General features: G+C 39.0%; 1 protein-coding gene across 3 annotated transcripts in view; it reads left to right on the top strand.

The window, feature by feature from the left end:
* ndufa10 (NADH:ubiquinone oxidoreductase subunit A10) overlaps nucleotides 1-13,750 on the top strand; it is an 86,044-nt gene that overhangs the window by 12,800 nt on the left and 59,494 nt on the right. For all 3 annotated transcript variants that reach the window (XM_073046739.1, XM_073046740.1, XM_073046741.1), the window contains one exon: nucleotides 289-410. In XM_073046739.1, the coding sequence (XP_072902840.1) occupies nucleotides 289-410 (122 nt within the window). The remainder of the gene's footprint in view (nucleotides 1-288; nucleotides 411-13,750) is intronic.

Below are 13,750 nucleotides of genomic sequence, written 5' to 3'. Positions count from 1 at the left end.
ATTCTTAACCATATATGTGACTAAATTTTAACTTTAATTTTTAAAATGTCAGTCATTTGTATTTTGAAAGCAGATAAATCAGGACAATTTTTATCAATGTTTTGATGTATATTTGTAGATTCCTGTTTTACAAACATTGGCCATCATAATTGGTACAACATTTTACAAGGTTTAAAGTTGAACTTTGCTGTTCACTAGCCACTGCTTTCCTTCATTTGTATTGTCTAACAATTTTTGTATCCCTCGCCTGCAGATTACTATGCTCATGCAGTGTTTGTTTTCTTTTAGGTGTCAATCATTATAACGAAATAAAAGAGAATAGCATTTCTGAGTTCCTGCCTCCTCACCTAGTTGTCTACCTGGATGTACCTGTTGAGGAAGTAAAGAAGCGATTGAAACAGCATGGAAAGGTAAGATTTTTACACTTTACATTTATTTTATTAACACACAACAATTCCACATATACATAATGCAGATATACACGCAGAGGCCACTTTATTAGATACACCTGTACACCTCATTAATGCAGATTTCTAATCAGCCAATCACATGGCAGTAACTCAATGCATAAAAACATGCAGGTGTGGTCAAGAGTTTCATTTGTTGGTCAGACCAAACATCAGAATGGTGAAGAAATGTGATCTAAGTGACTGACTGTGGAATGATTGTTGGTGCCAGACTGGGTGGTTTGAATATCTCAGAAACTGCTGATCTCCTGGGATTTTCATGCACACAGTCTCTAGAGTTAACAGACAATGTTGCGAAGAACAAAAAAAATCCAGTGAGCGGCAATTCTGTGGACGAAATTGCCTTTTTAGTAAGAGAGGACAGAGGAATCTGGCCAGACTGGTTCAATTGACAGGAAGGCAGCAGCAACTCAAATAACCACGTGCTACAGCATTGGTGTTAGGAGAATATCTCTCAATGTACAACATGCCAAAGCTTGTAGTGGATGGGCTACAGCAGCAGAAGACCATGAACGTGCACTCAGTGACCACTGAGAGGACTTTAGTGACCTTCTATTTTTACCAGCTTAGTTAGGTATATTGTAATTGGATAAACAAACCTGTTTTTTCATATAATGCTGGAGTTATTGACTGAAGGATGCACTTCTGTGCAAATGAAACTTCTGTATAACGGTACAGAAACTTAGAGGTGCTTTTAACAGAAGGAAATACAAGCAGGAGTAGGCCACCAGGTCCTGAAACCTCCCCCACCAATGTGACGATGGCATTCCGTGTGATATGATGAATTCAACTCTTCTTCTGTGCCACTTCCTAACTTATTTAATTCAACTGTTTCAAGTATTTATCTATCTCCTTAAATATTTCTTTTGATCTGGCTTAGTGGTGAAGGGATGTTGTGTGAGTTTCCCCAGAAATACAGGCAACCACTGTATTATGGGAAGTAGCAGGGTGTATATGTTATGTTCCTAGAAAATGGTCCATATCTTAACCTTCTTTTAAATGAAGTGGCGTCATTTATGCATGTGTCAGGAAGAGAGAGATGAAAATAGTAGAAAACATAGAAACGTAGAAAACCTACAGCACAATACAGGCCCTTCGGCCCACAAAGCTGTGCCAAACATGCCCTTACCTTAGAAATTACCTATGGTTACCCATAGCCCTCTATTTTTCTAAACTCCATGTACCTATCCAGGAGTCTCTTAAAAGACCCTATAGTATCCACCTCCACCACTGTCGCCGGCAGCCCAGTCCGCGCACTCACCACTCTGCGTAAAAAGACTTACCCCTGACATCTCCTCTGTACCTACTTCCAAGCACATTAAAACTGTGCCCTCTTGTGCTAGCCATTTCAGCCCTGGGAAAGATCTCTGACTATCCACACGATCAGTGCCTCTTATCATCTTGTACACCCTATCAGGTCACCTCTCATCCTCCGTCACTCCGAGGAGAAAAGGCCAAGTTCACTCAACCTATTCTCATAAGGCATGCTCCCCAATCCAGGCAGCATGGTTTCTTAACCACAGAGTCAACCTGAGCAGCAGCTTTGAGTGTCCTATGGACTCGGACCCCAAGATCCCTCTGATCCTCCACACTGCCAAGAGTTTTACCATTAATACTATATTCTGCCATCATATTTGACCTACCAAAATGAATCACCTCACATTTATCTGGGTTGAACTCCATCTGCCACTTCTCTGCCCAGTTTTGCATCCTATCAATGTCCTGCTGTAACCTCTAACAGCCCTCCACACTATCCACAACACCCCCAACCTTTGTGTAACCCATCCCTCCACTTCTTCATCCAGATCATTTATAAAAATCACAAAGAGTAGGGGTCTCAGAACAGATCCCTGAGGCACACCACTGGTAACCAAACTCCATGCAGAATATGACCCATCTACAGCCACTCTTTGCCTTCTGTGGGCAAGCCAGTTCTGGATCCACAAAGCAATGTCTCCTTGGATCCCATGCCTCCTTACTTTCTCAATAAGCCTTGCATGGGGTACCTTATCAAATGCCTTGCTGAAATCCATATACACTACATCTACTGCTCTATGTCTAGTGTTTTATGTTTTTATTTGTTTACTTTCACATAAATTTCATGAGAATAAATTTTATTACTTACATATCTCAAAATTTTGAATAGTGGTTTGTGGGGATTCTGTAAGGGGAAATTTCCTTTACCTGAACAAAGAACACAATGGGCACCTGTACCAAATAACCCTTCATTAATGCAGTCTGAGGTACCCAGTGTCTGTTTTCCATGGTTGGGGTGTCTAAAACAAGAGGAAATAAGTTCCTGTGAGAGAAAGGAGATCGGAGAATCTTATTTTTCACACAAGTAGTTACTATCTAAAATGAGCTACCTTGGAGGTAATCAAGGCAGGAAGAGTAACAATATTTAAGAGGACTTTGGATAGGAATTAGAATGAACTGGGCATGGAGGATATGGAATTAATGCTGGCAGATGGGATTTATGTAGGTAGGCATGATAGTTTGCTTAGATATGTTGGGCTGAAAGGGCAGTTACAATGCTATACAACTCTATTTGATTTTCATTTAAAAAACATTCCCTTGAACTCAACCGCTTGTTTTCAGATAGCACCTTCTATAGCAAACATACCCACAAATTTTAGACTGAAATTTGATGCTTAGCTACATAAAGAGATATAAGGGCACATGACTGAAAAATTGGTCAACACATTTTTTTAAGGAACCTGAAAGGAGTTAAACATAGCAGTAATGTAGAGGTTAATGTAGGTATTTCCAGAGCTTAGGGCATTGGCAATTGACAGCATGCTCTTCAGTGTTGGAGCAATTATATTTGAGAGTGAACAAGATGACAGAGATGGAGGAGAACAATATCTCACTGTGATATGGGGCTGGATGAGATTTAAGTGTTTCGGTGAGAGGACTTGTAGTGATTTGGAAATGTGGAGTTTTGGATTCCAAGGGGTCAAATGGAGAAAGCCGACCTCATGGATGTTGGAACAATCAAGTTTAATTGTAATTATATATAAATGAGCTGGTGAGCCAAGTTAGGAATGGAAGCAGTCAGTATGTGTGCTTGGAACATGAGTCAAACAAATATGAGTCCTAAGTCAGAGGAATATTAGTAAACTCCACTGTTCACTGTAATTCTTGGTCTGCAGATTTTGAGTATACATAACAAGAAACCCACCTCCATCAGGGTGTTCTGATCCCCTACTGCTTGAATGATGATTGTTCCTTCTTGGCTCTTCTTTAATTCTTCAACCTATTGGCTTAGAACTATGCCCTCTTCTCCAATATCATTGGAAATTTTGATGTGGTGGACCTGGGGAATATTGGTTTCTGGGCAGCATCTTATGCCATTCCCAAATGTTGACAAGAGGCTGCATGTGAATCAGAATTAAGGATAAATCTTTTAGGATACTGTATGCAGTATGTGGGCACAGTCAGGGAACAGTGATAAAACGCATTAGTTTAGTTCCATCGTGATGATGCCCTTTTGGAAGAGAAAAATACATTTGAGCACATTTGCTTGGATGAGGCTTACAGCCATTTACGAGACATCTGTACTACTACACCAGCCAATAATCAAAGTTTTCATTACAAAACATTTAATTGTGCTGCTGAACGCGATGAGATTAGAGTAGTACAGGTACCTAAACTCCATATTAACCTTCACTGAAAATGCACGTTTCCTCCCGGTGCTGCTGAATACTTATTATTAAATAGAGTGAGTGTGTGTGTTTGTTCGTTCCTAATGTTGGAATTTAAAAAATGACCAATTGCAACATCAACCTATTTTTATTGGAGCTAGTTTGAATTTTTAATGAGATAATGATCTGGGACCAATAATGAATTATTATTCCAGTAATGTTCATCCTTGTGGAAGGTCTCTGAAGTAATCATAACTTATCTGGAACAGTGTGGGTGTTGAGGAGAATCCAGTTTTACTTGTTTTTATTTTGCCTGAAGCCTTTAAATTGCAGAATGTCTTGCTCTGCAGCAGATTTAACATTTGACAAACTGGTGCAGAGTTAGTAGCAAAATAGCACTATTCAAAAAAACTGCTTTGACTGCTTTAGTTAGTGTGACTGCAAGCTGCACTTTGGGGGTTTGTTGAGAATAAAATAGTGTTGCATTCAATGCTTACACAGGAAGAGACACCCTGGAAATGTCCAAAAAGAATATAAGCAATGGAAGTCACTGAAAGCAAGATCAGTTTAACAAGTTCTGAAAGGAAATGAAGTTTCATTTATCTGGTGCCATACTTTTTGTCCTTCCAAAATTCTTTTTTTAAATCAGCAATGTAAGCATTGATGCTATTCCGTAAAGCAGATAGTTTAGAGCAAGAGTTCCTTGGTGGTTTTGAAGAGATTCTGAGAGGGCCAAGTGAATGAGGTTCCTTTTTATTGTGATATCACCTAATGTGCCACTGTAAAAATAATTGTGGAATGATTGAGAGTCTGGAGTGAGGAGGAATTTTTGAATTTGAGAGAATTTGATTAAAAGGATTTTAGTAAAATTCTCAACAGGTTCCAGGGACTTGAGCATCCTTTTTAGAAATATTATTTAGCCGTACCTTTCCTTGAAAGCAGGCTATCTGGCAAGGGACACCTTCCATGGGTTTCTAGTGATTTTCTAGCCTTTTTCTAGTGATCTTCATAGGCAAGAAGTCTTCATTCCTGCAGATATCACCCGAGCACTTGAAATTCCTAAATATGGGCAAAAATAGACTTGGAAGCAGAAACTGGCCTAAATTCTGGTCTTTCCTATCCATATAACTTAATGACCTACCACATAAAGACATTTCAGCTCTGTAGTTCTGATCTTATTGCTGGAAAATGAAATCAGAAGCTTTTCATAAATAGCCATGTTTTTAGTCACTTATCTACACAGTGCTGCAATTGCATCTATTTAAAATCACTAATCCAAGTCAGATTACTTAGTCAGCTCCATTTAAACAATGGTTTACAAACACAACAACTTAATTCCTCCAGGAGAAATTTTCAATGCACTGCCTCTGACTTGTGTCATGTTCCTGTCAATGGTTTTGAATGCATTGACATAATTTCTTCTTGTTATTTTAATTCCTTCAGTCTGAGCCTTGACTTTCTGGTTATTGTAAACCTCTTTCAATTGTTCAACAGTTATGAGTTCCTCGTTATTCACCTCAGCCTCTTTCTGACACAGTACAAAAGCAAATTATGTTGACTCTGTACTCTGTGACTGTATTCTCCATTTAACCTTTACTTTTTATCAGTTCTAGTCTGGATACTTGTCTGGATCTTTTCTAAAATAGATTTCAGTGTTTTTTTTTTGGTGTTATCTCCTACTTGACATGTGTTTTTCTATTTATACAATATCCTCAGATATTGGGTTGGTTCTTAGGAATATGCACCTCTATTTCCTACAGTGTGATAAAAAGATGCCACGAGAATTGTTGCAATCCAGTTACTGTTGCCCAGACTTATTGTTGTCACTCTTCGTGGCTTACTTGATCACTTATCTGAACTTGCACTCTGGGTCTTTTCTGTGTTCTGATTAAGCTTTGAACCAAGAGCTCATCCTCAGCATGACTTATTTCGGTCTCCAAAACATCAATTACTTTTACCAGTGAGTCATCCCCATCATAGCTCAAACCGTCATTTGCATCTCTGCCTGTTTTCTATAATGACTTGCTGTTTGGTGCATCTCCTGCCTCAGCAAGGACCTGGACCCGTTGCATTTTGCCTACCGCCACAATAGGTCCATGGCAGATGCAATCTCAATGGCTTTTCACACAGCTTTAGACCACCTGGACAACACAAACACCTACGTCAGGATGCTGTTCATCGACTATAGCTCAGCATTTAATACCATCATTCCCACAATCATGATTGAGAAGTTGCAGAACCTGGGCCTCTGTACCTCCCTCTGCAATTGGATTCTCAACTTCCTAACTGGAAGACCGCAATCCGTGCGAATTGGTGATAACATCTCTTCACTGACAATCAACACTGATGCACCTTAAGGGTATGTGCTTAGCCCACTGCTCTACTCTCTATATACCCATGACTATGTTGCTAGGTGTAGCTCAAATACCATCTATAAATTTGCTGATAATACAACCAATGTTAGTAGAATCTCACGTGGTGACAAGAAGGCATACAGGAGCAAGATATGCCAACTAGTGGAGTGGTGTCACAGCAACAACATGACACTCAACATTAGTATGATGAAAGAGTTGATTGTGGACTTGCAGAAGGGAAGACAAAGGAACACGTACCAATCCTCATAGAGGGTTCGGAAGTGGAGAGAGTGAGCAGCTTCAAGTTCCTGGGTGTCAAGATCTCTGAGGATCTAACCAACATATTGATGCAGTTATAAAGAAGGCAAGAAAGTGGCTATACTTCATTAGGATTTGAAGAGATTTAGTATGTCAACAAATACACTCAAAAACTTCTATGGATGTACCATGGAGAGCATTCTGGCAGGCTGCATCGCTGTCTGGTATGGGGTGGTGGGGGGGGGGGTCACTGTACAGAACTGAAAGAAGCTGCAGAGGGTTGTAATTATAGTCGGCCCCATCTTGGGTACTAGCCTACAAAGTACCCAGGATATCTTCAAGGAGCGGTGTCTAGGAAAAGTAGTGTCCATTATTAAGGACCCCCAGCACCCAGGGCATGCCCTTTTCTCACTGTTACCATCAGGTAAGTGGTACAGAAGCCTGAAGGCACACATTCAACAATCCAGGAAGAGCTTCTTCCCCTCTGCCATCCAATTCCTAAATGGACATTGAACCCTTGGACACTACCTCACTTTTTTTTAATATATGTTTTTGTTTTTTGCATGATTTAAAATCTATTCAATATAGGTATACTGTAATTAATTTACTTAATTATTATTATGTTATTTTGTTTTTTTTTTCTATATTATGTATTGCATTGAACTGCTGCTGCTAAGTTAATAAATTTCAAGTCATATGCCGGTGATAATAAACCTGATTCTGATTCAATGAAGTAGCTTAAAACTGGAAAGGACTGTCGGCTGGATTTTTATTAGTTTTTTTGTTCTCAACTGTTTTCCATTTTGAAAGGATTTAATTCCAAGCTAACTCATTTTATTACCTCTTTCTCCTCTCACATTATTCTGCAGATTTCCATGTTGGGTATTAAAGCATGCAAGAGTCTTGACACTAACCTTTAGAATACATTCCATCTTGCTTTCTCTCTCTCTACTCAATGTTGACTATATTTTCTTAATCCTTGCTCACTGTTCTTTTTGATCTCTGGAGTCTGCTAGAATGTTTTTCTTTGTTAAAGATGTAAAATTAAATGCATGTTGTGTTATGATTAGCTAATTACAGACCGCAGGATTGATTTGTGCAATCTAAACCACTCTGATTAAAACATTGTGAATGGCAAAGCCACGACAGTCAGTGAGTCCAAATGTGACACATACTTCATCCAGATTTGTCTGTTGATCATTATCGGTATGGAGAGTGTAAGATTTTTGAATGAGGTTTTCCTTGCATTGCTTTATTTTTGTTTTAACAAGGTTTTGTGGACAAAAAAGTGCAACATCGCAGTAAGTTTTGAATAGTTGCATCAGAATCTGTAGTTTTACTTCACTTGTTATCTAACAGAGGTATATGTGAGAAACTTCAGGAATAATAAAAGTTCAAAACACTTAATTATTTTAATAAAATCTTGTATCTGCACTTAATATAGCGAGTTACACCAAGGAACTTAACTAAACAATATCAGTTAAAATATTTAAAACAAAAGGCCAAAGAGAAGAGGGAAACAGAGGCATAGAGGGAACTTATAACAGGGTGGGTACAAAACCAATGTTTCCCCTGGCTATGGTGTTCAGAACCAGAGTTCAGATTCTCAAATTAAGGGATTAGCAATTAAAGGATCAGCCATTAAAGACAGAGATGAAAAGAGATGACTTTACCTAGAGGTGAAATAATCTTTGGAGTTCTCTGCCCGTAAAAGTTATAAAGCCTGATCGAGCATTTGTAAGAGTATTACAAAACTCTTAAGTACAATAATTTTCTCCATAGTAAGGATACCTAGAACTAGAGGTCTTGGGTAAGTGAGGAGTAAGAAGTTAGATGGAATCTGAGGAATTTATCACAACTTTATCTTACACCCAGATGGTAGTCACAACCTGGAAAGCATTGCTTAAGGGGGTGGTGGAGACAAGACTTAACAACATTTAAAAAGCATCAGAATTGCTAAAGCTTTGTAAACTATGGACTAAATGCTGGTAAATGAGATCAATATAGATGGGCAGCATAGACTGGGCTGAAGGGCCTCTTTCTGTGTTATATGATTCTGTACTTATCATGCTTTAAAAATCCCCACAGTCAGAGGGAAGGATAAGTGCTATTCTTTATCATGAATCCTTTGCAGTAGTGGAACTTGGCTTCACCTTGATCAGGGCACAACTTCCTCTTTGTCCTTCCTCCTTTCATTAACAGAACTAAGAAAGGAAAAGGGGCAGGATATCAGCATTATAAATGTTCCCACTAGGAAGGTACAGGATATTGCTATGACAGAGCAAATGAGTTCAGTTTCCTCCAGAAGATTATGGCAGAGGGGAAGTGCAGAAGACACATCTACCTCTTTCAGTGGCTTATTTCAATTTGGCATTGTCGGAAGGCATGCTAAATTTTTCTAAAAATAAAAATCTGCTATCAGCTCATTTTCTATATGAATTGACCACTGGTTGAACAATGAGTAAATGAAAGGAGTCTTGAAGCACCTGACGAATTGGTTTTTATTGTTCTCTTCCCACCCACTCACCATCTTTCTCTGAATGAGGCATCTCATCATGGTGCATCCTCATTAGCCCTCCGGTGAGGAGAGAACTGAATGTGATCAGTCCTAAGGAACAGTGTGCTAGTGAAGCTCCATCAGTAATATTTCTGATCATTCCTATCAAGTCTTCATTGACTATCGATCAACCATTTTACCTAATCTTAGGTTAATTCCACTTTTTTGTTCTCCCCCCCCCCCCCCCCCATTCTATCAGTCACCCACACACTAGGGGCTATTTACAACAGCCAATTAACCTAATAATCCACGTGGCTTTGGGATATGGGAAAAAAACTGTAGCACCCGCTGGAACTGCACACGGTCACAGGGAGAACATACAAACTCCACACCCAGACTGAATTGAATGTGAGTCTTTGGTTGCAGTGAGACAGTGACTTTGCCAACTGCACCTCTGCGCTGCCCAAGATGTTTGTCTTGTGTACACCTGGTTATCCGTGGAGAAATGTATTCAATGTAAATGGAGCTGTTTTATTTGGAAACACTATAGTGATTGACTGTTTTATATTTAAATTATAAGAGTATGTTTTTCATCAGTACATAAACATGAACTATTTATTAGCTGCATATTAAAATAAGATTGTTGGTATCACTTTCCCTTAGTTTTTCTGTGGTATACAGTGGTGCTAGAAAGTTTGTGAACACTGTAGAATTTTCTCTATTTCTGCATGGATCTGACCTAAAATGTGATCAGATCTTCATGTAAGTCCTAAAACTAGATAAAGAGAAAACAATAAAATAAATAACACAAAAATATTATAGTTCATTTATTTATTGAGAAAAATGATTCAATATTTCACGCATTCGTTAGAAGAAGTATGTGAACCTCTGGGCTAGTGCCTTCTACAAAAGCTATTTGGACTCAGGTGTTCCAAGCAGACATGAGATTGGAAGTATAGGTTGTAGAGATGTCCTGTCCTATAAAAAAGGCACACAAAGTCATTCCAAGAATGATCTGTTTATGTGCACCATGTCTCAATTAAAACAACTTTCAAAGGACCTTAGAAGGATTGTACAGATGCATGAATCTGGAAAAAGCTACAAAAGCATTTCTAAAGACCTGAGTGTTCCATCAGTCCACAGTAAGAGAAATTGGTGACAAATGGACGAAACTCAGTACTGTTGCTACTCTCCCTAGGAGTGGGCATCCTGAAAAGATCATTCCAAGACCACAATATGCAATGCTGAAGGAGGTATAAAAGAACCAAAGGGTTATAGCAAAGGACCTGCAGAGATCTCTAGAACTTGCTAAAGTCTCTGTTCATGGGTCCACTATAAGAAAATCGCTGAACAAGAATGGTGTTTGTGGAAGGACTCCACGGAGGAAACAAAAAAAACTGCTCTCCAAAAAAAAACTTTGCTGTATGTATGAAGTTTGCGAAAGACCACCTAGATGTTCTACAATGCGTCTGGGACAATTGGACAGAAGAGACAAAAGTTGAATGTTTTGGCAGAAGTGCACATTGCTATGTTTGGAGGAAATTGGTTACTGTACATCAACACTAAAACCTCATCCCAACTGTGAAGCATGGTGGAAAGAACATCATGGTTTGGGGCTGCTTTCCTGCCTCAGGGCCTGGACAGCTTGCAATCGTTGAGTGAACAATGAATTCAAAATTGTATCAAGACATTTTACAGGAGAATGTCAGGGTAGCAGTTCATCACCTGAAGGTTAATAGAAGTTAGATAATGCAACAAGACAACTCTGAAAGACAAGAGTAAATCAACAATAGAATGGTTTAAAAAGAAGACAATTCATGGTTTGGAATGACCGAGTCAAAGTCCTGTCCCTAATCCTATAGAAATGCAGTGGAAGGACCTGAAAGCCCACCACCATCCCATCAGTTTTGTAAGGAGGAATGGCCTAAAATTCCTCCCAGCGGATGTGAAGGACTGATCAACAGTTACTGGAAGGGTTTAGTTGAAGTTATTGCTGCACAAGGGGGTCACACCAGTTACTGAAAGCAAAGGTTCACATACTTTTTCCAACAAATACATGTAATATTAGATAATTTTTCTTAATAAATCAATGAACAGTATATATTTTTTGTGATATTTATTTAATTGGGTCTCTTTATCTAGTTTTAGGACTTGGCTGAAGATCTGATCACATTGTAGGTAATATTTATGCAGAAATAGGGAAAATTCTATAGGATTCACAAACTTTCTAGCACCACTGTATAGATTAGTGGAACAACCTGGAGTGTGGTGGGCAAGATGAGAATCTGGGAAGACTTGTTAAAAAAAATGAGATTAATGTAACCAGGTCTGCATGGAGTATGCAGGCTGAAGAGCCTGTTTCCACTTTGTATAGCTGTGATTTTTTTTTAATGCCACTAATCTATGATTGCTCAACCTTCTTTAAAGGATGGTTGGAATATAAAGTAAACAAGTGACTTCACGTCGGTTTTCAATTGTGGAGGAGTTTCAAACTTCTGCTACTGGTCGCGTGCAGATGTGTCCTAAAGTCCTTGAGTCATAGTTTGGGTTATGCTCCCTAGTATATCCTAGTATCCCTAGGATAAAACATGATATTTTCCTCACTAAAAGATAAAAAATAGATGTTTTAGCTAAATGCCTTAGACTCTGTGTTTGCTGTTTGGAGTGCAGTTACTGAGGCAATAATTCAACATATATAATATAGAAGCTGTGTTTTTTGCTTCAGAAATGAATGTTGAGTCTTCATGGAGAACATTTCTTGGTAATGGGATTGACACAGTTGTGTTTACAGAGGATTAGTTGCTTAAATAAAATCAGAAACAAACAGCAAGTCAGGCAGCAGCAATGGTGAGAAAAACACTTAGCAGTTCATCCACAGGACCGTTCATCAGAACTGCTAAAGCAAAACGTCAGAGAAGCTAAAGGAAGGTGATGGAAGGAATAAAAGGAATATCTGTAATAGGGTGAGATAATGTTGCAGTTAAAGGGTGATTAGGCTCCATTAGCTGTGCAATTTGTTCAAAGTTTCAAAGTACATTGATTATCAAAATATGTATACAGTATACAACCCTGACATTCATCCTCCTGCAAGCAGCCATGAAACAAAAACACCATGGAGCCCATTTAAAGAAAACATCAAAAATCCAATGCACTAAAAAGAACAAACCGCGCAAATGGCAAAAAGACTGTAAGACACAGGAGCAGAGTTAAGCAATTCGGACCATCAAGTCTGCTCTGCCATTTGATCATGGCCAATCCATTTCCCTCTCAACCCCATTCTTCTTAATTCTCTCTAATTTTCACGCCTTGACTTATCAAGAATCTGTTGACCTCTGCCTTAAATACACTCAATGATCTGTCCTCCATAGCCGCCTGTGGCAATGAATTCCACAGATTCACCACCCTCAGGCTAAAGATATTACACCTCATCTCCATTCCAAGATTGTTCCCTGTAGTCTTGGACTTCCCCACTATAGGAAACATCCTTTCCATATCCAATCTTTCTAGGTCTTTCAACAGTCGATTAGTTTCAATGAGATAACCTACTCATTCTTCTAAATTCCAGAGAATACAGCCCCAGAGCCATCAAACACAGTTCATATGATAAGCCTTTCAATCCTGGAATCATTTTTGTGAACCTCCTATGAAACCTGTCCAATGTCAGCACATCTTTTCTTAGATAAGAGGCCCAAAACTACTCTCAATGCTCCAAGTGAGGCCTCACCAGTTCATTATAAAGCTTCAGCATTACATCCTTGTTTTTATATTTTAGTCCTTTCAAAATGAATGCTAACATTGCATTTGCCCTCCTCACTACCAACTCAACCTGCAAGTTAACCTTTAGGGAATCCTGCATGAGGACTCCCAAATCCCGTTGCACCTCAGACTTTGAATTCTATCCCATTTAAAAAATAGTCTACCTTTTATTTCTTCAACCAAAGTACAAGATCATACATCCCCAACATTATATTCTATCTGCCACTTCTTTGTCCATTCTTCTAATCTCTCCAAGTCCTTCTGCAGCCTCCCTGCTTCCTCAACATGACCTGCCCTTCTACCTACTTACATATTGTCTGCAAACTTGGTCATACTGCCATCAATTCTGTCATTTAAGTCATTGACATACAAGGTGAAAAGAGCAGTCCCATTGCCGACCCCTGTGGAACATTACTCATCACTGGTACCCAATCGGAAAAGGTGTCCTTTATTCCCACTCTTTGCCTCCTGCCAATTAGCCAGTGCTCTATCCATGCTAAGCACCCTCATGTGGCATCTTGCCAAAGGCTTTTTGAAAATCTAAGTACATAACATCCACCAATTCTCCTTTTTCTATAATGCTTGCTATTTATTCAAAGCATTCCAGCAGATTTGTCAAGCAACATTTTCCCTCAAGGAAAGCATGCTGACTTTGGCCCATTTTATCACATGCCTCCAAGTACCCCAAAACCTCATCCTTAACTATTTACTCTTGTGTATTCCCAACCACTGAGGTCAGGCTAACTGGCATATCATTTTCTTCCTTCTGTCTCC

The sequence above is a fragment of the Hemitrygon akajei genome, chromosome 5 (assembly GCF_048418815.1).
Source record: "Hemitrygon akajei chromosome 5, sHemAka1.3, whole genome shotgun sequence".
NCBI classification, from domain to species: domain Eukaryota; kingdom Metazoa; phylum Chordata; class Chondrichthyes; order Myliobatiformes; family Dasyatidae; genus Hemitrygon; species Hemitrygon akajei.
Note: the sequence above shows the minus strand (reverse complement) of the source record. Positions and strands in the feature narration are given on the sequence as shown.